General features: G+C 43.8%; 1 protein-coding gene across 1 annotated transcript in view; it reads right to left on the bottom strand.

Moving 5' to 3' along the window:
* Positions 1-20,892, bottom strand: part of ANO4 (anoctamin 4) — a 182,346-nt gene extending 161,454 nt beyond the window's left edge. The window contains exons 1-3 of the mRNA XM_066589846.1: positions 20,664-20,892; positions 6,616-6,696; positions 1,465-1,719 (exon numbers count right to left, since the gene is read on the bottom strand). Of these exons, the coding sequence (XP_066445943.1) occupies positions 1,465-1,719; positions 6,616-6,696; positions 20,664-20,892 (565 nt within the window). The remainder of the gene's footprint in view (positions 1-1,464; positions 1,720-6,615; positions 6,697-20,663) is intronic.
* Between the last annotated feature and the right edge of the window lie 5,493 nt (positions 20,893-26,385).

Below are 26,385 nucleotides of genomic sequence, written 5' to 3'. Positions count from 1 at the left end.
GGACTAACCACAGGGACTCCCTGACTTAGCTTTGCATACCTTTCTCTGCCCTGCCCAGTGTGGGTGTTTTTGTGGTGCTGCAGGTATAACTCTGTCTTTACCCTACATTGTTAACTAGAGACCAGCACGCCCCTCCGCCATGATTAACAGGATAAACTGTTTCCTATGAAGAAGGAAAATGAGAAGGTCAACCGAGTCACCAGTCATGCCTACTTATTGAAATGTCCGCTTTAGTTTATGTATAGCTCTTTAATAGGCTGTTAACTGCTGAGCAGAGAGAAAGAGACAACAGCGGAAGGGAAAGTACACCTGATACTGCGCAAAGGAACAATGCACGTGTGACCTGTAGAGCCAGGTATTGGATTACAGGTCACTCTTTTCCTCTCATCACAGTAACTCAATTATTCCAAATTAAATCACACAAAGATTGAATCAAACATGTAAACCAACAAATGAAACACAAAACAATTGTACAAGTTTCATGTATTGTGGTAGGATCTTTTGCATATAAAGTACATGATAGGCTGGACAAGACAGTGGCACAATTGTCTTGATAGACATCGAGAACTGGGAAGCCCTGGCCCTCAAGCGCTCAATTTGGGGGTCAGCCGTTACCAACAGTGCTGTGAATTTTGAAGTGGCACGAATGAAAGGCGAAAGGGAGAAACATATCAAGAGGAAAGCATGTCAAGCCAACCCTTGTCAGGACCATCTTCTATTTGGAAGCCGATGTACCAACTGCGAAAGAACCTGTGGATCAAGAATAGGTCTCTATAGTCACCTACTGATCCACCGCAAAGACCCCATACTTGATAGGCAATCATGCTTGGCCACGAGTGATAGCCTATGATGAGGACAACTGTTAAACAAGTGTGCACACTATATACCCTACACTGCTCCCCAGGTGAGGGGGGGTACACAACTAATGTAACTACAGACTAATGGCCCTTTTTTTACATAACTGCACAAGCACTGACGCCATCGCTTAGATTGTTTAGGCTCAAAGAGATCACTGACTTCTCGCTCAGTGCTTCACTTTCTAATTCTCAACCATTATACAGACAAGAATAGGACATGCGACAATTTTTTTCAAGTGAACCATAGGTCCACGTGAAAAAACAGTAGTGTGCACAGCCCCATAAATTAACACAGAACGCACACAACCCAAATACGCTAGTGCCACACCAAGATCCATAATACAGCCATGTTCATGAGGCCCTGATGTGATTCAAAGTTGATTATGTTTGTATGAAAGTGCAATCACTGGTAAAATTTAAAGCATTAGCTCTAAAGTGAATCATGTAGAAAAAAAGGTAGGTCTTATGTATGAATACTACTTTGGGGAATACCTAAATGTGAGGGACCTCTATACTTTTTCTCTACAGTAGTTACATACGTGAGTAGCCACCATTCTCCATATTAGAACACCACAGTACAAGTATGAGAAGAAATATAAAGTCTTACCCTGATTAGCTTCTGAGTCTTGACTTAGGGTATCTTGACTCCTACTGCGAGAGACTGCAGGAATAATGGACAGAGAGGTCGGACAAGATAAAGATGCTGATACATCCATCTGTGTAAGGAAGGAGCAAGACACTGGAGCTGCTGAGACTTCAGGATTATTCTGGGATTGCTCAAATGGATGGTATGTTTCATTGTGAACATATGGGGGTTTCCAATGTGATATTCCTATCGCAACTGGTCCATTAACTTCAAAACCTAGAAAATAGGAAACGTCAAAAGAGAGTTATGGATTTTAGAAAATATTTGACCAGTCTTATTAACATTTACTTTACTTGGACTGATTATATATTATTAGTATTATGCTACATACACAAATAATTCCATGAATATAGTACAGGGTGAGGCAAAAGTCTGGACACACTCATTTAACCGGAGAAATAATGAGAAAATTGACTTCCAATATGTGAAGCATTAATTGGGAAGGGAGGCTGCATTTTTTCTGGAGGAGACATTTTCAGCTGCCCCTTTGAACTCTTCAATATTGAATTCAGCTTGGGTTTTGCAAATTGGAAGGAGGTCATGTGATATATCAGTCTTGGCTAGAATTTACTCAGAAACACACTGCAAGTATCAGTTTTGCCTTATCTTTACTTATTTATGAGTTAAGTGAGGGCAAAGTTTCACAAAGTGCTTTACATGACATGTTATAAGTGTCTACCATTCTGCCAGATGCATATTGTTGAACATTTAATCCAGTTTTCGTGAAAACCCTGAAGAACTGCAGCTGATACTTCTTCACAGAACTGTAGGATTTGCTGTTTCAGGTGAACCGTATTGCTTATTTTTACCATATATACAAGGGAAATGGCCTCAGAGATAAAAGTCCAAAGGCGTTAAGTTCGGCGACTCTAGAGGCTATTCTACCAGACCTCTATGCCCAATCAGTGCCTATGGGATTGCACATTCAGCTATCCATAAAGCCACAACAAAGTGCAGAGATGCGCATCCTGTTGAAATTGACATAGGAACTCACTGGTCTTATTATACAGGTGGGAACATGGTAGCCTGTACATCTGGACGTACTTCTCACTGTTAGGTGAAAAAAGGCCCTGAATGTCAGATACAATTTACGAACATTTGTCCTCACTTAACTCTTAAACAAGTAAAGATATGGCAAAGTTGACACTTACAGTGTGTTTGAGAGTAAATTCTAGTCAAAATTAATATATCATATGACCCCCTTCCCATTTATAAAAAGTTGAGCTGAATTCAAAATGGCAGAGTTCAAACTGACCACTGAAAACATCTCCTCTACCAAAAAAAGTAGCCTCCCTTCCAATTAATACTTTTACACATTGAAAGTCAACTTTCTCATTATTACACCTATAAAATGAGTTTTTACAGATTTTTGCCTCACCCTGTATTTATTGACATTTAGTAAATGACACTTCTATTATATGCTCTTGACAGGACAATTTCTGCTTTCTGAAGTTTCCAGTCTGCTATCGGGCTAACCACCATACTGGAACATAGCATGAGGGCAAGTCGCTGGGTTTATGTTACTCAGGAACTTGTGTCTATGATGCTGAAAATCATTTTATCCCAACAGACATTTATGTTGTGTGTTTTTTCGGTTTGTGAATTGTGTAGAGTATACATATACACTGAATGGCCACTTCATTAGAGATAATCCTCTAGCAATGCATTGGACCTCCTTCAGTCTTCAGAACCACAGCAGTTTGTTATCGCGTCCTTCCAAAGGTATCACAGCACCTAAGCTGCGCAAGTAAAACACTGCCCCCACTATTAGTCCAACTCAGTGTTTCCCAAACTCCAGTCCTCATGGACCCCAACAGGTCATGTTTTCAGGATATCCTATAGTAAGAACACCTGTGGCAATGTCCGAGGCACTGACAATAATTACATCACCTGTGCAATCCTGAAAACATGACCAGTGGGGCTTCAGGAGGACTGGAGTTTGGGAAACACTGGTCCAACTCCGCCAGTAGGAACTGTTGACACCAGACAAGAATGGTTCCTTTATTCATGCTGTTTGCTCCAAATTCTGACCCTCCCATCAGCATAGTGCATCAGAAATCTAGATTTTTCAGACCAGGCAGTTTGTTTTTCCACTACTCACTAATCCAATTTTTGCACTCTTTTGTCCACTGGAGTCTTGCCTTTCTGTTTCTCTTTGACAGCAATGGCACTTAGATTGGTCGTCTCAGTCTGCCGTTATAGCCCATCATGCTAAGAAGCAAAGAGTTCTTCATTTGAATGTATTAGTTGGAGCATCAGGATTGTATCTGGAAGTAGTGACTGTGCCTGTTTGTCAGAACAATTCTTTACATCTTCATCTGAACCCTTTCATCAATGATTAGTTAACGTCCACAGAATTCCCTCCTGCTGAAGGTTTTTCCTATATTACACCATTCCCGGTGTACTCTCAACTCTGTTGGATGAGAAAAGCCCACAAGGTTGGCAGTTTTGAAATTCTCGGCTTGTTTAGAGTCAGTCAGATTGCTTGATGTCCCTATTCTAGTGCGGATTCACATTGGAACTGATCCATGGAAAGCTTGCTCACTTGATTTTATGCTGTACTCTGGGGTCATGTGTCTAATTTCCATACAGCGAAGATCCAATGTTGACAAGGCAGACATCTCTTCTAAAGTGGCCATTCAGTGTAGATGCACATCAGACCACACAACTATAGTTACATGTAGTCTGGAGATTCTCCGCATAGTGCTTTTTTAAAATTTAATTTAGGCTAAAAGCTGACGTTGTCAAGGACATGGCTTGGGCAGCACTGAACCTTTCCCCTCACTGCAGTTTTGATTTGGCCTTTTCTGATGAGCCAGTTAGCAATATTTTTTATTCCCGGCCTCTGAATTTTCCAAAGTTGGTTGCGCTTACATGTTTTCTCTGAAGTATATGGAGTGGGAGTTGGTGGATCTCTATTCACCTCATAGGTGAGGACCCCACAGGTAGCATTTATGGTGTATCCTACACAGAGTGCTACCCCATGCCACAGCCACAGGATGGCCAAAAATTATGTCGACATGCAGTTTTATCACAAAATAGAGTTTTCAAATTAATTTTTAATGGCTGCATGCTTTTACAGTTAAACAGCAGTTTTACCTGCAAGACTGTAGGCCATTAACCAATATGTTATATGGTAAGTGTGTGGCTCAATTGCAGATTTCACGTTGTAGCCCAGGGATGTCAAGTTACACCTCTGCAAATGGGTGTTTCCAGAAGCGTAGCACAGCCCCTTTATTGTAGTGATCACTGAGGGTCTTCGCACCCAGATTCCTAATTGGTTCCTAATTAATATTGTCTCTTGACATCTTTCGGACATGTTAAAGTGTAGGAAATTGTGTGCAAACTTGTGCACATTTATTATTTACTTTCAGCTGCTCAGCTATTAGTGGATGTGGGAGTAGCTGTAATGGTAATGGGATCAGAGCTGTTATTACCTCAAGCTGTAATTTTCGTTTACAATGTAAAGGTAGAAGCAGGATGAAAGTGGCCAATAACACGTACAAAATTAGTTGCTTTCCAAAGTTATTCCCAGCGTGTGGCAACTGCAGTGAGAAAAAGACACAATTCCCCAGCTAAAACCCAAGCAATATATGGTGGAATTAATTGAATACTGTTGCAGTGCGCTGGCCGCAGTCAAAAAGTGGAGCTGGGGTGATGTCACAATGTCAGCTCCGGTCCGTGTGATCTGGTCTTCGGCGCTGATAAGTGCCTTCTTTTTCTCACTGCAGAAGGCCCCTGAGTCATCATCTGTCGAAAATTCCGCAGTCGGGTTCAGTGTATAGACACACACATTCTAAAAGAGGGGGAGCAGATTTGTGAATTTAATAACAAACAATCTACAAAAGACAGGTACACAATCCTCACATCACTGAAAAGAGGAAGGTTCAAAGTTTTTTTTATGACATACCATTAAGTCCCATTTTCTGCCACATCGCAGTGACCAGTGCTTTTCTGTTTGCATATGCAACCAAGTTCAACACATTTTCTATGCCACTTGTAAATTTGCCTGGGACGAGGCGGCTGTTTTAGGAATCGATGCCAGAATTCACGTTGCACTTGAACAATGGATTCACACTTAGCAAATTCGTGCACACAAAACGATTTCTCCTGTGGTGTCGCCATTTTCTTATAAACTGTAAACAACAAGAAACAGCGCTGCGGTGTGACAGAAAATGGAACTTACTGGAATGGCATGAACTTTGAACCTTCTACTTTTCAGTGATGTGTGGATTGTGTACCTGTCTTTTGTAGTTTGTTTGTTATTCAATCCCCAAATCTGCTTCATCTTTTTTAATAATTCTATGTATGCATATGTGTGTATGTATATCTTTTCTATCTGCTCTATATTCTTCCTTACCCTCTATCCAGGGATAAAGAAAGTTCAAGACGCGGGGCCGTCCCTGTCAAGGCGATTTCTCTACTTTTAGGCAAAGTATACTACAACAAAATTGGTGATAGATAGGATTCCCACTCTCGCATTTCTATTGATTTTTTTTTACCTCTTTTGTGTTCCCTGTGTTTTATTGTTTAAATATATTTGTCCCTCGTGGAAAATAGCAATGTCCAGGTGAGACGTATTTGTGATGTACATGAGGGCAGGGGCGTAACTATAGAGGATGCAGGGGATGCGGTTGCACCCTGGCCCAGGAGCCTTGGGAGGCCCACAAGGCCTCTCTTCTCCATATAGGGATCCCAGTACTATGAATAAAGCATTATAGTTGGGGGCCCCGTTCCAGGTTTTGCATTGGGGCCCAGGAGCTTCAAGTTATGCCTCTGCATGAGGGGCACCGTTCTGTATGCCCTGGACAAACGTCACATAGATCATGTTATTTACTTGTCATGCTCTTGGAATTACCTAGATGTATATTGGAATACACACACAATGTGGGATCCAACAGGTTCTTCACTTGCTACTGGTGACATGAGTAGCAGTATGTCTATGCATATTCTTGTCTTTGATTTCTATATAGGTATATAGTATATTACTGTAAAATCTTATTTAGTCAATTCTTAATGTATTCTTGTTTCAGAATGTGCTGTTGAGAAGGAACTGAACTTTTCTTCTCTTGTTATACTTTTGCTCTTTTATGATCACATTTTGCTTCTTACCTATAGTGATCTGACTGACACAGCTGTAGTAGCTCGTCCCACTGGACAGATTATTGTAGCTGCCACTATTAGGATCTGTTTCTGTAAAATATGAAAAATATCATGAGAAACAGAAAGATAAAGCTAGCAAAACGATTTTGTCATCTCCTGAGGGTTATTTGCTCCACAATAAACCATCACAAGTGTACGACCATAAATCTCACCTGCAGTACACAACTATCCAGCATGGCAGGTCAGCACTTTTCTGTTGGACTACCAATAAACACACATTATAAAATAAAAGAAATGCTTCATATAAAATAAAATAGTTTTCCCAGTGGAAGTAAATGGGGTCCTCTTATGCTACAATGAGATTCTATATGCTAATATATTTTAATATTTTTCTAGTAATCCCTAATCTTGCTCATTCAAGTGGTGCCTTTAAACTTTCCTTATATAGCTTTGAATACAGAGGATTTCTCAAAAGTGTGGAAACAACCATAGAGCATGAAAACGGTTAGGCAGACAGTGATCCAATTTTGCATACAAGCTGCAGGGGAATGGGTAATCCTGTTGGGCCATGTCGCCAAAATGACGGCCATTTTGAATGCAACCATCTTGGATTGAAGTCTATTTTTTTCAATGGGAAGGTAAGTGTGTGATATATCAAACTGGAAGGGAACCTTACCAGAAAACGATGGTGTGGTTCCTTTTAACTTAACTTTATTTGTTCTCATGCTAACACGGTGATTTTTCTTTATTACAGGCAATGTTTATAATAGCGTTATCTCTAGAAGAATGTGATGGTACGGTCTCAGGGCAACTGTTTTTCCAGCAGCTATACTTCTTTAGGGCTCAGTCAGATGGGCTTTTTCTCGCCCGATTTGCGCATGCGTCCGGCGATTTTATAAAACCATTGCTTTGCAATGGTATCGGACACATGAGCGCTTTTTATGCGCTCGTCCGATAAATTATAGAGCAGAAATCGCAGATCGCACCTGTCTGCGATCTGCGATTCCTGTTCTCTTCTCTATATGCGCTCAATGGGGCCGGCGGCAGCAGCACCGACCCCATTGAGAACATATACTAGACAAATCATTCTCCTCTGCCACAGCTGTAACAGCTGTGGCAGAGAAGAATGATGTTTGCCCATTGAATTCAATGGAGCCGGCAATACAGCCGGCTCCATTGAAAGCAATGGGCTGCCGGCGAGCACGGGATGAATTTTCGGGAAGGGCTTAAAAATATAAGCCCTTCCCTGCAATTCATCCAGAAATGTGTAAAAACAAAAAAAATATATATACTCACCTGGTCCCGGCAGATGGAGTTCAGCCGCGGCCGACGGCAGTTCTCCTGAACTGCTCTGAGTAGTATTCGGCAGCCGGGGATTTAAAATCTGCCTCTGATTGGTCACAGCCTCACCAATTAGAGGCAGCTCTCACTTACCCATTCATGAATTCATGAATTGGTGAGTGAGTGCTGCCTCTGATTGACAGCTGAGAGCTGCCCCTGATTGGTCCCTGCGCTGAGCCAATCAGAGGCAGCACTCACTCACCCATTCATGCATTCATGAATGGGTAAGTGAGAGCTGCCTCTGATTGGTGAGGCTGTGACCAATCAGAGGCAGCTCATTCAGCGGGCGGGGATTTTAAATCCCCGGCTGCTGAATGCTACTCAGAGCAATTAAGGAGAACTGCCGCCGGCCGCGGCTGGGACCAGGTGAGTATATATATATTTTTTATTTTTACACATTTCTGGATGAATTGCAGGGAAGGGCTTATATATTTAAGCCCTTCCCGAAAATTCATCGTGAGATTGCCCGCAGCGCTTTGCTTTCAATGGAGCCAGCTGTATTGCCGGCTCCATTGAATTCAATGCGCTGGACAGCTCCGGCCCGTTTCTATTGAAACGCGGCTAGGAGCAGTTTTTTCGGGTGATTTTTCGGCCCCGGTCACGCGATTTGCGGATGCGCATCCGTCATGCGATCCGCAAATCGCGGGAAAAAACGCCCGTGTGACTAAGGCCTTATGTGTGACTTGCCAGGAGGAATAACAGAAGAATGGCACAATGCAGAGTTCTAGAATAAAGATGCCCCAGCATTGTTATTTAATGGAGAATGCAAGTATTTACTTAGATAGGTCACTTTTTAATCTTAGTGCTTTGCAACGTACTCCATATATTGGCACCATTATATTGTATTTACTATTGTTAGCAGTCAAATATTAAACATTAACCCCTTCATGACGCGGACCCCTTATTTTTCCATTTTTGTTTTTTCCTCCCCCCTTTAAAAAAATCGTAACTCCTTTATTTATCCATCATCGCTTAATGAGGGCTTGCTTTTTGCGGGATGAGTTGTAGTTTTCATTGGTGCTTATTAAAGTACCATATAATGTACTGAAAAACTTTAAAAAAAAGTAAAATGAAAAAAAAAACGACATTCTGTCATCTTTCAGTGCGTCTTGTTTCTATGGCGCACAAGCTGCAACAAAAACAACATGATAACTTTATTCTATGGGTCAGTACAATTACTACGATACCAAACTTGTATAGTTTTTTTTTACTATACTACTCTTTTTTTTTTCAAAGACATTTAATTTTTTTCAATTATTTTCTGCTGTCATCTTGTGCGAGCAATAACTTTTAAATTTTTCCATTGACATACTTGAGCAAGGGCAACCGTTTTTGCGGGATGTCCTGTAGTTTCCGTTAGTACTAATTTGGAATACATACGACTTTTTGATCGCTTTTTATTGCGCTTTTTCTAGGAGACAGGGTGACTGAAAAAGTTTATTTCTGGTGGTCTTTATTTTTATTTTTTTCGGACGATCACCGTGCGGGGTAAATAATGTGCTACTTTGATAGAGCGGACTTTTACAGACGTGGCGATACCAGTTATGTATTTTTATTTTATTATTTAGATTTTTTAATTATAGATATGGCAAAAGGGAGGGTGATTCAAACTTTTATTACTTTTTTTTTTTACAACTAAAAAAACTTTATTGATTTTTTTTTTACTTTACATTCAAGTCCCCCTGGGGGACGACAATACGCGATGCTTTGATCGCTCCTGCAGTATGACGTAATGCTACAGCATTACGTCATTCTGCAATTTCACAAGCAGCCTATCAAGCCATCCCACGGGGATGGCTTGATAGGCAGTCTCTCCAGGCAGCCCTGGGGCCTTTCAGAAGGCCCCCGGCTGCCATGACATGTGCACGGCTCCCCCGATCTCACCACGACAGCGGCATTTAAAGGGTTAATAGCCGTGATCGGCCTATTGCCCGCAGGTGTCAGCTGTAATAAACAGCTGACGCCCGCGCTGTATGAAGAGAGGTCGCCCCGCAAGCTCTCTTCATACATACTCCGACGCTCCAGGACGTAAATGTACATCCTGGAGCGGGAAGGGGTTAAAGGGCTTTTCCACGCAAATACTATTGATGACTCAAAATATGTCATAAATAGTTGAGTAGCTGGCGTCCTCCGCTCAGGACCCCAGCTAATCAGGTGCCCGTTGTCAGAGTCACAACACACAGGGGTAGAAGCAGTTGGCTCCAACCCTGTGTAGTGGCTGACATTTGTAATTGCAGGTGCATTGATTTTAACATGGGAGACAGGGATAACTGCTTCTAGTCTGACGCTTGTGTATTATGGCGCCAACAGCAGCACCCGATCAGCTGGGGTCATGAGAGGACGACTCCAGCTAAAGAACTATTAATGACCTATTCTGAGGACAGGTCATCAATAGTACCTGCGTCGAAAAACCTTTTAAAGTGAAAAAATAGATATATGCGCATTTCTGTGAGTTAATGTGGGGCCAGTAACCCCAGACCCCTGAGGATGCCACTACATTAACAAACCATATTGGGGGGTTTATATGTTTCTTTTGGCTCAAACACACAAACCTGGCAATATTATTCAGGCAGAGTCATTAGTCTGTAGCAGTGACCTGCTTGATATCCTGTATAGCTAGTAGAGCGTAGGAGAGCTCTATATATAGCATTGCAGCAGTATTGAATGATATATATTATGGGTGGCTCAGCGCTCCCAGGTTTGCTAGGTAGGTGTTTGTATTTTTAATACCTATGCTTCTTAGTATTTCACTTTAGTTCAATAAAAGTTAAATTCTGGTATTAATTGTTGTCAATAAGCCCAGTGTACACCCCGAGGGCTTATTCACACGAGCGTAGGTGTTTTTATGTGTGCCCACCCGCGCCGTAAACGGGTGCATGTCGGGCGAAGGGAGACAGCTTAGCTCTGCTAAACTGCCTCCCTCTTACCGGCTCTCGGCAAGGGAAGAGGGCGGGAGCTAGTGTGCTAAGTTTCCACCCCCTCTCTGCTCCTTGTCGGCTGCCAGCAATGGGAGGCGGTGAAACGGGGTGGGATCTTAGCAACTAGCTCCCACCCCCTCCCATTGCAAACAGCTGGCAAGGGGCAGAGAGAAGGAGGAAAGGGGGTGGGAGTTTAGCCGACACGCTGTGAAACTTCCTCCCACCTCCCTTCTCTGGCTGCTCCCACAGGCTACCATAGGAGTTTATGGCAGTGGCCAAATTCTGGCCAGGTAAGATAGTTCCTGAACTATCTTTCCTGGCTTTGTAAAAGCGCCCAGCCGAAATGCGCTTATATGCGCTATCTTGGCCGGCCAGGCGCTTTTACGTGGCGAAAAATCACCTGTCTGATCTGATGCATTGGAATCCAATGCATCAGATGGTAGCATATATCGTCCAGCCGTGAAAACGATGGGCGATATACGCTCATGTGAATAAAGCCTGAGGCACTTGCTGTATACTTTATGGTTGATGTGGCACTCACTCGGGATTATAATAGGCCTTTGCTGAATTAGGGAACATTTGGGTTATACAGATATACATATATTTGATGCAAAACATCTTGGTAATTAACCCCTTCCCGCTGCAGGGCGTAAGTTTACGTCCTGGCAGCCTGGTACTTCCCGCAACAGGGCGTAAACTTACGTCCTGGAGATAGCGCGGGATCACATATGATCCAGCGCTCTCTCGCAGCGGGAGCCGGCTGTCAGTCACAGCCGGCGTCCCGCTGCAACAGCGGGGGGGCATCGGCGTTGCGCCCCCGCTGTTAACCCCTTCCCTGCCGCGATCTAAGTAGATCGCAGCAGGGAAAGAGTTCACAGAGGGAGCGCGGCTCCCTCTGTGTCTCCGGCCGGAACTCGCGATGTCATCGCGAGAGCCCGGCCTGTCACCATGGCAACAGGACGCCAGACACTGGCGTCCTGTATTGCCTATGCCTAGGATCGCTGTATAAGCGATAAGGCATGGGAGAGCAGTAGCTCTGCCATGCCTTATAACAGCGATCATCAGGGCAGTGGTTAAAGTCCCTCAGAGGGACTCAAATAGTGTAAAAAAAATAAAGATTAAAAAAAGAATTTAAAAAAATGTAAAAAAAGAGTAAAAAAACACATTTTTTTATGCTTTTTCTCAGATTAGCATAAAAAAAGGTAAAAAAATATAAAATCCCACATATTTGGTATTGTCGCGTCCGTAACGACGCATACAATAAGTTGCACATGCTTTTGACTGTGCACGGAAAAAAACGCTAAAAAACTGAGGCAAGATGCTAATTCTTAGCATTTTGCCTCACTAAAAACGCAATAAAAGTGAACAAAAAAGCCATATGTACCCCAAAATGGTACCAATAAAATCTACAGCTTGTCTCGCAAAAAATAAGCCCTCACAGAGTGCCGTACATCAAAAAATAAAAAAGTTACAGGACTTTGAATGCAGCGATTTCGAAAAAAAAAAGATTTCCAAGAAAAAGGGTTTTTATTGCAGAAAAGTGGGAAAACCTAAAAAAAATGTAAGAATTTTGGTATTGTTGTAACCGTACCGACCCGCAGAAAAAATGGAATGTCTCATTTATGCTGCATGATTAACGCTGTAAAAAAAAAATAAAAAAATCTATGGCAGAATTGATGCGTTTTCTCTCCCTGCTATCATTAAAAAAAAAAAAAAAGTTTTACAATATAGTCTATGTAACGAAAAGTGGCACCGATAAAAACTACAGTTCGCCACGCAAAAAACAAGCCCTCATACGGCCGCGTCGACGGAAAAAATACGAAAGTTATGACTTTTGATAAACGGAGAAGAAAATCCGCCAAAAATTGTTGCGTCCTTAAGCTCAAAATAGGCCATGTCATGAAGGGGTTAAGGCCTCATGTCCACTAGGAAATTTGGGCCCGCGCGGATTCTCCATGCAGAATCACGCAGTGGGTCCCTCTTTTCCTGCGGACATGAGGCCTGAAAAAGAGAATATACTTACCTGTCCAGATGCAGCGGATCTTCCCTCCGTCGTGGCCGGATCTTCTTTCCTCGGCCCGGCGGATGTGCTCGGCACGCCGGCAGCATGCCGCGCGCATGTGCCGTGCACTTTTTTTTTTAACTTCTACTCTCCTACGCTCCCGTCTATGGCTATGTCTTCATTCCTTATGTGTCCCCACTACCAGCGCTGCAGTACTGACTACAATGATATACTTACACTCCCCAAACACAGATGAAGGGCTCATTCACACGGGGACCTTAGCGTGGAAAAATCTGATGTTTTTTGCGCGTCTAAAATTTATTTATCTGAACGTACCCATAGGAAACCATTGGTTCTAATAGCCGTGAGTTTTAACATGCGTGATTTTTTCACGCATAGGTCCTTGCCTGAATGAGCCCTAATGTGTTTCAGCTGAGGTTCTCGTTTGCTGCCTCTTTGTACCAGCTACACATCAAATTATTACAGAACTCGCAAGATGGTTTTATGTAGCCGAGTTCTATTGCAACAGTCTATAGCATGTTAATGCTGCATGCGCTATACAATGTGTAGTATACATTTATAAATGCCATTTCAGCTGAAAATATACCCGCAGTACACATACCTGTCAAATGAAATATTTACGCTCCACAATAGCACTAGCTAACTCTCCATTAGCTGCTCAAGCTTTCTATAAAGAATTGGCATTTAGAGGTGTCCCAAATGATCCAATTACTTGCTTATCTGTAACTGTATCCACAGAGATCAGGCTTTCGAGACAATTAGAGCAAACACTGCACATTACTTTCTCCTAAGGGACCTTTCACAGGGACCAGAATTAGGACACGTGGACATTTTTGCGTCACAATGTTATTCCTATGGGGCTTGAATTCCGCACCTGTTAAAATCCGCACATCTGTACTTCAAAACCGCAAGATTAAATTCCGTAAAGCTTTCTGCTCTGGAATTAAGGACGTCTTATGGAATTGTTGTTGCAGATTTCTAACATACAGGAGATGCATCTCAGCAAGGATGTTATCACTGCCACTACAGAAGTGAAGGCCCAATGATGAAGACAGATACTAAGTTCATTTTAATGGCCACTCCAACAAAAACATGTTTTTCCATTCCTACCCCCTTCCCCCCTCACCTGATTGTCTGTCACACTCTGGAGGTCTCTCCTCTGTGTATTGCAGCCAGTTCTATGCAGTGCAGTCACTTGTCTGATACTTATCAGCCACCATTTTTAGACCTCATTTACACAGGCGATGTGTTTTTACGCCCGCCTCATCATGGGCCAAAATTGCATCAATGGAGAATTACTGCTATTGAATCCCGAGATTAACTAGCGTTTTCCATTCAAACGGGGATATCACGTGAAAAATATGCTACAGCGCAGAGTTCTGTTAGATGGCAGGAGTCCTTGGAATGACTTCTAATGCTTAAATAGAGTCAGCTGTCTTTTTTTCTGAGCAACGGACGCAGGTAAACTCCCTCCTCCTCTTAGGAGTCTACGGGAACGTCCAGTGTTTTTCGTTAAAAGATAGGTCAAAACCTATCTTTTGACACAGCATGAAAGATCGGCAACCGAAAACCAATGGAGCTAGAAGATAGGCCCCACCACTGCACCTATAAGGGACTTGATGAATGCAAGTAGTAAGATGTAATGAATTTATTCTTTCAAGCTGCAATACACAGTAAATTACGTTCTCCCATGGTGCACTGCTTGGCAAGTGGAGTTGCAGGCATAAGTATTAGTGTGCATGAGGACTGCACGGAGACAATTCGACAAATCTCTTCTCAGGGGCCCACCAGGGAATTCCCTGCCTCCCCAGTGAGCCAGTCAGTGCCTGAGTATACAGTCAGGAGGTTGACCTATCATCTCCTTCATTATATCTGTCTGATAGTAACTGTGTGATCATCAGTAACTGTGACAGGAGATTTTGTGTACCCCTCAACACAGTTTCTGTGATGGGGATCATGTAATAGCATCACACAGAATAGAAAATTAATTCATAACCGCAAGCAGATCTGAACTGGTCATAAATGAGATCACATGACCATCTGGAGGAGAGAGAAGCGAGGAGTTTCAGCTATAAAGGAATGACTAACCAAGGTAACACTAGTTCACTTTAATATACTGGAGGGATAACTGCATAATGAATGATTTTTTTTTTAAATTGCAGGAGTGGCTTTTTAATTAGTTCTGGAACTTTATTGTTGTCTGTCTGCTCACAAAAAATACTCTATTGAAGTGCAAAGATAGTTTTGGACGAAATTTCTAACAAATCCACCTACATGACTTACTATCATTCCAATTACAGATAAGTTTGATGCAGAAGGAACAGTTCACAATATCTAGAATAAATATTCCGGAAGACCACCGACATCGACGAGCCCACAAAGCAAGAAAGGTTGATAGAAAAGTATCTCCAGAGTCCAAGAAAAGCTGTGCAACCAGCGGGTCATTGGACAGGAATTTACTTGAACTTACTGCATCAATCTATCATGCCACGTGTTTAAGAGGACTTCAAGGATGAGTATTTTACATATTTCCAACAAGATGGAGTCCTCTTAAACACGTGGCATGATAGATTGCTGAAGCAAGTTCAAGTTCAAGTAACGACACCAGTCAGAGGAGCGTCAAAGAAGAATGGTGCAATTAATCCCTTCGTTAGAAACTGCACCTTACTGTAAGTCCTGGTAAATTAACATTGTGATGTAATAGTTTACCTTGATAACAATCTGCCAAACAGATGGATTGGACATGGAGGTTCAGAACTCCCCTCCCACCACGTGTTTACCAGACCTCACGCCACTAAACTTTGAGGACAGCCATTGAATACCAAATGAACTAGTCCTTGACTGACTTCAAATTGAAAATTCCCATCCACTAAACGTGGAGGAGGGAGGGACTTTCTAATCACTGGACCAATGTACTCGTTATTAGTGATTTATGAAAAACATTGGTAATTTTAAAAGAACCAGGAATCTCCAGTCTAAATGAGATGGGTTAATGATGTCTTTGATCTTGTGAGGATCAAAAGAATGTGGATAGCCACACCAAATCACCAATGCAAAAGGTCCACCCCTCTGACTGCTTGCTATCAGCCCACCTCTTGTAGTCTCTTACACATCTTCTGAGGTCTCTCTGCACTTTCAACAATACACTCTTGAGATGAGATGAAAATTCATTCTCTTTAGGTACCTCAGAAAGAAATCTCGAAAAAGAACCAAAACATGGATGATACCCATAATTGCAGAAAAGGGGAGAAATGTCCAGTGACTCCAAAGACCAATTACTCAACGCAAACTCTGATCCAAAGAAACCGAAGTTGTCAAATTTGGAACGAGAGATGCTGGATGGTCGTATTGACAAATGGCCCACCACTAGGGCCATTCTGATTAAACTGTTAGGAGTTGTTGGGACCAGTGGATTTATAAGGGCATGCACACAAGATGACCAGGCTTGGGATGCCCTTGACAGACCACAAGTAGAGAGGATCGTTTTATCATCCAACAAACATGAGCAGCTCCAACTGTTTTGTTGTCCGCCATCCAGAGACAGGTGGCACCATCATTACAGGTCCCTGTGTCTGTCAGAACCATTTCCAGGCACTTGGCTGAATAAAATTTAGTCTCACAGCACCTATTACGTTTATTGCCTTTGACACCAACCCACTATCACCTCCATTTGCAGTGTTGTTGTGAATGATGAAAGTGGATTGTCATGGAGTGAAACCGGGTTGTCTTCAGCAAAAAATCCAGGTGTAGTTTGGACACTGACAATGGCCGTGTTAGTATCTGGAGACCTATGGATTAGCACCTTATTTCTGCCTGTGATATGGGGTGGCACACTGCCCCCACTGCTGGTGTGATGGTCGGGGGGCATTGCATACGATAGTTGGTCACCCCAATTGATAGTTTAAAGGACAATGGCAGCTCAGCGATATGTTCAGGACATCCTGCAGTCACATGTGTTCCTCTCATGGAGGCTTCCAAGAGGCATTCTTCAGCAGGATCATGCTCGGCCACACACACAAGGATGTCACAGGAATGCCTCAACAACATTGTCACACTTCTGTAGCCTGACTCGTCACCAGATTTATCACCAATAGAACATGTATAGGACCATCTGCGATGTCAACTTCAACAGCCTACAAGTTTGCACGATCTAGAGGTTCAGTTACAGCAAATGTGGACCAATATGCTGAAGGATACCATACGGAACCTGTATGCCTCCATGCAGCCCATATCACATCCAACCTAGAGGTGGTACAACAGGATACTAGAGCCTCCATGCCTGCCCGTAACACATTGTGCATCCAAGCTAGAGGCGGTACAACAGGGTACTAGACCCTCCCTTCAAATGTTCAGCTTTCCACAATAAATTCTCATTTTGTACACATATTGTTTGTAACCACTTACTTTTATCAATGTTACAATCACACAGAGAAAGTTTCATTCGATTTCAAAAACGCCTAGGTGCTTGTTTTTTTTTTTTACAATGAGTGTATCTTTACTATTTACTTACCTGGCAAAAACTAGCATTTTTTTTACAACCATGGCTAAATAGTGCCAAATCACCCCAGACCTGACAGAAGAGGATATTCAGGAACCTATGAAATTACATCTCAATGTCTCTCCTGCAGGTAACAATAAATAAGTGGAACTGTTTATTTTCCAGTGTTATTTGACTCACATCTGTTTATTTTAAATGGTAAGGCCCCCTGTCCACGGGCGTTGCGAAGTCCCGCGGCAGATCTCCGCTGTGGGAGCCGCCGCCGAATCTCTGCCGGGCAGCTCTATCTGATAGATAGGCTGGCCGTGAAGAATCTGGGCAATTCATAGCATGCTGCGAATTGCCCGCCGAGAGCGGGGAATTGCAATGTCTCTCTGCTCGTGGGCAGGGGTCGGCGCTTTCTATAGCAATGCTATGGAAAGCGTCGGCCGGCGGGATTCGCCGGCGGTAATGTTCATGAACAGGGGGCCTTGGGCTACCCCAGCCACAATATTACAGATTCCCTGAGCAAAAGAGCAGATTTTTTCAACCTAATTGGAGGTTGCACAGGTTTTATGTCATTGACTTATTATCTGAAGTGCTGGGAATACCCATTCCTAGGACGCCTGAGGTTTGCCTTTTGGGTCTTCTCCAGGAAGATGGCTAGACACATCATGAAAAGATTTTCTTGAGAAGTACCTTTTTTTTAAGCACATAAGGCTATAGCCTTGAAATGGTTGGTAACTAGGGCCCCCTCTATCACCCTATAGAAAAATATGGTGGATACTACTCTGTTGTATGAAGAGTTGGTCTACAAAAACAAGGAATGTCCTAAGACGTTTGAGACTTGGGGACGGCATGTGCAATTCTCATCTTACACTATTAACTAAGTATGATTACAGATCACTACTGAATGCCTAAGTTACTTAGACTTAAAGGAGATGTCTCGAGGAAGCAGTTAATTTTTTTTTTTGCCCAGTCCCCCCCATTAAACACACATTACTAAGCCCCCCTGTAAATGACATTTCTAGCTGGTTCGTACTTACCGTTCCAGCGTTTCAGCAAGTTATAAAAGTTTCCTCAAGATGGCCGCCGGCTCTTTCCCCGTCGCTCGCTGCAGCCCGACGTGCGCGCTCCCGAGACGCCGCCAGCTGTGTCTCCATGGCAACCGGACGCATCGCAGCCGCCGACCAGACGCCCCGCAGCCGCCGACCAGACAGCAGGTAACCGGCGCTAGCCCCCGGCTCCCCAGCGCTAGCTCCCCCGGCGCAGCGACAGCCCCCCCCATCGCAGCGACAGCCCCCCCGGCCTAGCGCTAGCTCCCCCGGCCTAGCGCTAGCTCCCCCGGCCTAGCGCTAGCTCCCCCGGCCTAGCGCTAGCTCCCCCGGCGCAGCGACAGCCCCCCCGGCCTAGCGCTAGCCCCCCCGGCCTAGCGCTAGCTCCCCCGGCGCAGTGACAGCCCCCCCGGCCTAGCGCTAGCTCCCCCGGCCTAGCGCTAGCTCCCCCGGCGCAGCGACAGCCCCCCCGGCCTAGCGACAGCCCCCCCCGACCCATCACTTACCTGGGAGGCTTCTCGGGGCTGCTGGGCTGGGCTGGTCTTCTCCGCTGGGCAGCTCCAGTTTCTGCACCTTCCTCTAACAGAGGATGGTGCAGAATGGCCGCTTCAGCGCGCTCCCGAGCAGTGACAGCTCGTCTGCGCATGCGCAGAAGAGCTGTAGCGGGGAGCACACTGAAGCGGCTCGTGCTGAATGGAGAAGACCGGACTGCGCAAGCGCGTCTAAAAAAGCAAGCTGCCAGCGAATTTAGACGGAACCATGGAGACGAGGACGCTAGCAACGGAGCAGGTAAGTGGAATAACTTCTGTATGGCTCATATTTAATGCACGATGTATATTACAAAGTGCATTAATATGGCCATACGGAAGTGTATAACCCCACTTGGTTTCGCGAGACCACCCCTTTAATTGATGCTATGTCTCAAATTATGTACTGTAAATTGTAATTATTGTGGAGTACAGACTGTACTCTTACATACATCATATCAGTACTGTGTAAAACTTTTAGGCAGGTGAGGAGTAAGAGCTGCAAAGTAAGATTTTTTTTCTAAGTAGAAGGCATCTGATTTACTTTGCAACAGGATAGCGACCCCAAACATACACCTAATGTCATTAACAATTATCTTCGGCATAAGGAAGAACAAGGAGTCTTGGAAGTGATGATATGGCCCCCACAGAGCCCTGATCTCATCATTGGATCTGTCTGGGGTTACATGAAGAGACGGAAGGATTTGAGCAAGGCTACATCCATATAAGATCTGAGGTCAGTTCTCCAACATGTTTGGAACAACCTCCCTGCCGAATTCCTTCAAAAACTGTGTACAAGTGTATCTAGAAGAATTGAAGCTGCTTTGAAGGCAAAGAGTGCTCACACCAAATATTGATTTGATTTAGATTTCTCTTTTGTTCATTCACTTTGCATTTTATTTGACAACAGAAAAAAACTATTAACACTTCTATTTTTGAAAGCATTCTTACTTTGCAGCATTTGTTCCTCACTTGCCTAAAACCTTTGCACAGTACGGCATATGCATGTTACTTTCAAGATATGATTCTGTTTGGTTTCATTTTCTCATCTGGATTACTGTTCAATTAAATGAGTTAAAAAATAAAAAAAAGTAAGTACAAATGTATAATTTAACAACAAGCAAACAGAAGATGCTCTAAATGGATTATTACTCTCCCTGTGAGTAACCCAATTAAAGAACACTACCGTCAGCAATCAAACCCAGTTAAAAATGTCAATATACAAGGAACTCTTGATCAAATTTACTTTCACGGGAAACAGATAAACTTGTGTTTTAATCTGCCTGTAATCCAGTCGGCAGCCTAAAGCATGGAAACAGCCTTTAATTCAGAGATTATTGTTTAATCAGCACATACCAGAACATTGGTGTCTAATTCAATCTATATTAGTCTTGGCTATAAAATGGTTAAAACTTTGACAAGCCTTGCTTACTACGACATTAACATTTATATATTAGAATTGCCTAATTCCGGGATTGGATCCTAGAAGGGATGCTGAACAGAATGCACACAGCTTGAATGTTCGGCACAAACTACAGTGCTATATAACTTTAACACACCGCTGTATCTTGAGCAGATTTCCCTTGACAAGATGCTAATAGTAATTGTTTAAAATGACCTAAAAACCTTCTACTGCAGCAATAGAAATGAAGGCGTTACAGAATATGTAATGAGACAATCTTTCTTTCATAAATGGGAGAATGAAATGACATTTACCATATCCAGTGAGAGGAGACCCCCTGCTTCTGCTGTAGGTCCTCGCGGGGCTGGCTGGCATAGACACAGCTGTCTCTGGACAGGAGGAGTTGGAATTAATATCCCCGACATCATCTAATGCATTCTTTGTATCGATGGACTTGTAGTGTCTGAGCTCCAAAGCCCCTCCACCGAAGTCATGCAACGGGCTGCATTGAGCCCTCAGCTTTCTCTTGTGCGTGCTCTGCATGACTGCCACATGCTGCCTGACCTAGTGACACTCTACCAGGACAAGTCCCCTGCGGCCCGGGGCTTCTTTCTCAGAAGTGCTCCTTCACTCTATAGAGCACTACACTGTTATTCTTCCTCACTCGTCTAAAATTGTCCGCCTTCTGCCAGAACACGCTGCCAGGATATAAGCCCTCTGCACTGGATCACATTTCATTTACTTACAGCCTTCGTACAGTTTTAGTCTCCTCTAAGAAATTCACAATCAAAATTCCACAATCCCCTCGACATCCAAAAATGTCCTTCTCTAAAATTGATGATTCCTGGACTGCAAAACCCTTTGATAAAAGAATAATGTCTTTTTGGATCCAAGTTCCTGATGCTGAGCAATATTTAGAGAACACTACATCAGTCCTGTGTCTCTCCAGCTGGTGCGTACAGTCCAGGGCTGGAAGTGCAGAAAAGGGTGGTGTTTGTTTCACGTGGCTGAGGTGTTCTGTGCTAACACTATTAGTGTGGGAAGGGTTTAGCATTCATGCAACTACTGGAAATGAAAAAAAAATGAGATTCACATTATGTGATTCCATAAATTATTTTATTGTCAAGAGTCAAAGTATTACATAACATAGCAACATAGTATGCTAGGCTGAAAAAAGACAAATGTCCATCAAGTTCAGCCTGTTTCCACCCCCCATGTTGATCCAGAGAAAGGCAAAAAAAAACAACGAGCCAGAAGCCAATTTACCCCACCCCGGGGGGGGGGGGGAATCCTTCCCGACTCCATAACAACAGTCAGAATGATCCCTGGATCAACATTTCCTGACTCCAAGTCCAGCAGTCGGAGGATCACCTGATCAACAACCCTTCTGACTATATAATGTCTAGTATTGCATATCTTTGTATTGGATTGTATAAGTATTGGATTGTCTTTTGTAGGGGTCATCATGGAGGTATCTGTATATGTCTGGCTTTATTATATATGTACTGAACTGACCACTTTTCTAATCTTGAAAATGCTACTAACTATCCCTATGATGATACAGTGTTATTACTCTGAAATGGTTTAACTGGTAGAAAAGTCTCTCCCTACTCATGCTGGCCATACCCCTAAAAAGCTAAACATCTATCTGCTCCAACTACACCATAAACATGCATGTTTACCCCCATAGGGAAGGGTATAAGCATCTTTAGCGGGAGTAGCCCGAGTGGGTGCAATAACTTTAACCTTGTCACGGAGGTTGCGACCCGGCCTAAAATGGCAGCTTGTGCAATAGGTGGGATTGCAATATGGTTCTTAGTGATAACTATTAGTAATTGGTGTAATGTCTGATGTGACACCAGTGCTTTTGCATGAGAGCGTCGCAGTGAGGAAATAAAGAGACCAGTCCATGTAAGCATCAGTAAAACTGAAGGCACACAGTTTACTGGAATTCAGAATAAATTCAACAGTCACAACTCTTCGGAATTAAATACAAGTCCATACTTTTGTTGCAACAGGCAATGACTTCATCAACAATTTTGTAAGCATAAAGAACGAAGTACATGGACTTTCTTAATCCCTTCATGAAGGAGCGAGGTGGCCAGGTGAAATTAAGTGAAGCTGAACTGGGAGGTTGTTTGTGGAGAAATAGACTGAGTAGGGCATACACTATCTGTGTAGATGCTGACTTCTGCTATTGCAGAGACAAGTTTAATTCACAGTTGCAGTGCCCTATCCTTTCCTCTAGCTGACCTCCAGGACTAAACCTTCTCAGCTTCACTTGCCTTATTTTCCGGGCCTCTTCTCTGCCCGACCTCTAGAACCTCTAGAACCAGACTTTCCCAGACAAGCCTTGACTGGACTAGGCTGGGCTTGACTTAGCCTAGGCTTTCCTGCCCTAGGCTAGGCTTGACTTGTCTCCTCACTACATTCCACTACATTCCACTTCATTCCCTAACTCCATCCATGCCCTGTCATTTATACCTCACCCACCAACCAATACTGGGCTACGGGGAACCTTCCTACCTAATCGCAGTCCTAATCAGGGGTGATTGACAGGGACAGAGCAGGTTAGGGTACATTCTGCACAGTCATGCAGGGTTAATTTGAGAAGACACAAGATATGACCTCTCAGTGACCCAATTTCATCAGGTTTTCAGGTTGTTATTTTTTAACAGAAAAAAAACGCTGTGTTTTTGTTCCAGTAAACAAAAAAAAACTGAAGCAAAACTGAACTGAGACAAACTGAAAGCATTCAGTTTTTTTGAAAATCCATTGAATTAATGGGGTAAAAAAACTGATTTGTTCATTTTAGTTATAGGCTGCTTTCACATCTGCATTCGGGTTACTTTTTCCTGCTCCATTCAGGGAGCAGGAAAGAGGGATCTCCTGGCCCAACATGTTTGTCTTATGATGGAACCAATCATCACCAAATGGACCCCACTGAGTATCATTGGGCCTGTTTGGTTTCCGCTCAGCTGCCTCATTATTTCTTCTGGTACTTCCAAATGGAGATGTAGTTAATGGGGTCCCCTCCAGAATGTTCTATGTTTGTCTCGTGCATTGTCTTGTGGAATGCATCAGGATTATGTGTATTGAATGTCTGCAGGCAAGGAAGGAATAATGTTTGGGTCATGTCTGAAAATTGTATCGTTTTGTCTGTTTGTGGATTGGTTGTTGACCATGTGATGTATGTTGGATGTATTGGTTGAATGAGATGTCCAGAATCTTAATCAGTATCACAGAGAGCGTGGTTTCCAGTCTGCCGAGCCTGTTTGTCTGCTGTGGCTGTTGCTGTTGTCCGGGCCATAGAGAGAAAGAGAGAGAGTTGGTGTAGTAGTCAGTCGGCCTGAGTGAGGGAACTGGAGGAGTGGGCAAAATGGAAAAGTCTGAGAGGTGGTCCGTTGTTCCCACCTATGCCTAGCCTTTCCAAGGAGCTCCCCTTAGCCTCCATTCCTAGGAGAAGTGAATGTACCTGGACTGGAAGAAATGCGTGGAAACCACATGAGTCCAGAGAGGGAGAAAGGTGCCGCTAGCAAGCAAGAGTAGAGTGAGTGATTGACAGGAGAGAGAGAGTTACCAGGAGAGTTAATGTCTACAGATAACTGGGACTGTAGAGATATAAATACCTTGTGAATCCTCCCTGCATCACCACTGCAAGACTTGTTGGACTGTTACCATTTATACATGTTTGAGTAGACGAGCAAAACTGAACACTCCCGTTTCCTGGTCAGAAAAGTGTACTTTGTGCGTGGACTACTTTATTACCCGGAATCGACTTTGGAGGGATCCACCACAGAGGACGAAACGTTGGTGTCACAAGTGACAAGTTGGACTACAGGTAACCATGGTTGCAGTAATGAGGTTGGGTCCTGAGCTACCCCTAGGGAGGGGACGGTAGAGCCCCGTGACAAGGTTATCTCTCTACCCCCTGTCTCCTCAACTGAGGGCCTGCTCCTCGGATGCTGCAGAGGTTCCAGCATAGATGTGAATCCGGCCTTACATCTGTTTCTCTCCTTCAAAAACTGAGTAGAGAGACAGAAACCCTGAACTGAGCCATAAGCCAGGTGTGAAAGCAGCTTATAGTATTAATTGATTGTTAGCAACCTATTACATTGTGTCCTAATAAACCTATTGTATATTATAGTCATAGCTTTCATTATCAGACACTTCATAAAGGGCCCTTTTACACCGAACGATTATTGTTCAGATTCTCGCTGGATCGCAGTAAATTTGAACATTAATCGTTTAGTTTAAATGCCTTTACGATCTGATTCGTTCATTGATCGAATCATGTAGAAATAAATATCAAACAATGATCATCCTCTGTAAACATGAGTTCCTAATGGCTAGCCTTCCTTTAAATATTTCTAGTTTCTCTAGTGTGTTTGCTAGTGATAGTGTAATATGTGTGGTTAAATCCAGTACTCCCTGTTTGCTTCTAGTGTCTTATTTGTAGCCTAGCCTTGTGATTCTTGTCACTATAGTTTGCCCCTTTGGTTTTCTAGTACAGTATAGCCATGTAGCCTGGTTGCTTTTCCCTGTTTGTATCTGCCTTGTCTTGCTTTCAGTTCGGTTCTACTCAGTGAGTGGACACTAGGACTCTGAGACACGAAAATCTAACTGTTTGTCAGGGACAGTCACTCAGATAGGGTTATTCAGTGACAGTGGTGTTTTGTGTTAAAGTTAGTGTCAGGGATAGGAAAAGATTTAGGCCGCCTGCAGATGAGCGGGTCGGATCCGGCGGCGAGAATTCTCGCCGCGGGACCCGACCCGAGCGCATGCAGAGACGAGCGCGTACTCACCTGCGCCCGGCGGCCCTGGCTCTTTCATGTGTCGGCTGCCGGCGCATGCGCAGACCGAAGCCGGCGGCCGGGTGAGTGACGTATCTGTGCAAGGCTCTGCGAGCCCCGCACAAAAATAGGACGTGCCGCGGTTTGTTTGCCGCGCGACATTTTGCGCGGTCAAACCGTGGCCGTCTGCATAGGAGTGCGTATTGTAATGCACTCCTATGCAGGCTTTGAGCGGCGGAAATCCCGTGGGAAATCCCGCCGTGGGATTTCCGCCCGTGTGCAGGCAGCCTTAGAGAGAGCAAGTTATTAGGGTTAGGTATATTTTGATTCTTATTTGGTCCATTATTCGACTATCACCATCATCATCTTCATCCATTTACACCATCATCTGATTACCGTAATCTCCCTGTTCCTGTCACCCATTTGACAGGAACAGTGCACAGCGAATGAGAGGCATCGCTCAGCCATTCATTGAATTCAATGAATGGCTTTTGAATTTAATGAATGGCTGAGCGCTGGTCACAGCACTCAGCCAATTAGAGGCAGCACTTTCAGAAGCTGAAGAAGAGTGCCGGGTACCTGCCAGAAGATGCCCCCGGAGATGACAGCACTTCTAAGGTGATGTTGTATTATTTTTTTTCTACAGTTAGGGATTATTTTCAGGGTAGGGCTTATATTTCAAACCCCCCTCCTCCTCCCCCAAAATCCTCGCCGTGGGGAATCCCCTACCACTGCAGTGGCAGAGAATCGCGATCATCTGCCATTGATTTCAACGGGGTCGGCGATGCTGCTAGCCCCATTGAGAACAATGGGAGAACATCAGGATCCACTGCTGTAGCTGTGACAGGCACGTCAGGAGATTCCTTCAGCCCTGCTGGGATGGGAGGCAGTTTCCCTGCGAAAACGCCTTGCATCCAGGGCTTCAGAAGGATTATGAGAGTGATATCGAGGCGTCAATCACATCCCAATATTGCTCTCGCCAATGTGTAGGAGCCCTAAGTTCTGGGGGTATCTGAGTACTGAGAGACAGTTAAAGGGGTTGTCCTGTGAAAGCAAGTGGGGGTATACACTTCTGTATGGCCATATTAATGCACTTTGTAATGTACATTGTGCATTAATTATGAGCCATACAGAAGTTATTCACTTACCTGTTCCGTTGCTGGCGTCCCCGTCTCCATGGTGCCGTCTAATCTTCAGCGTCTAATCACCCGATTAGACGCGCTTGCGCAGTCCTGTCTTCTGT

The sequence above is a fragment of the Eleutherodactylus coqui genome, chromosome 2, assembly GCF_035609145.1.
Source record: "Eleutherodactylus coqui strain aEleCoq1 chromosome 2, aEleCoq1.hap1, whole genome shotgun sequence".
In the NCBI taxonomy this organism is placed as follows: Eukaryota; Metazoa; Chordata; class Amphibia; order Anura; family Eleutherodactylidae; genus Eleutherodactylus; species Eleutherodactylus coqui.
Note: the sequence above shows the minus strand (reverse complement) of the source record. Positions and strands in the feature narration are given on the sequence as shown.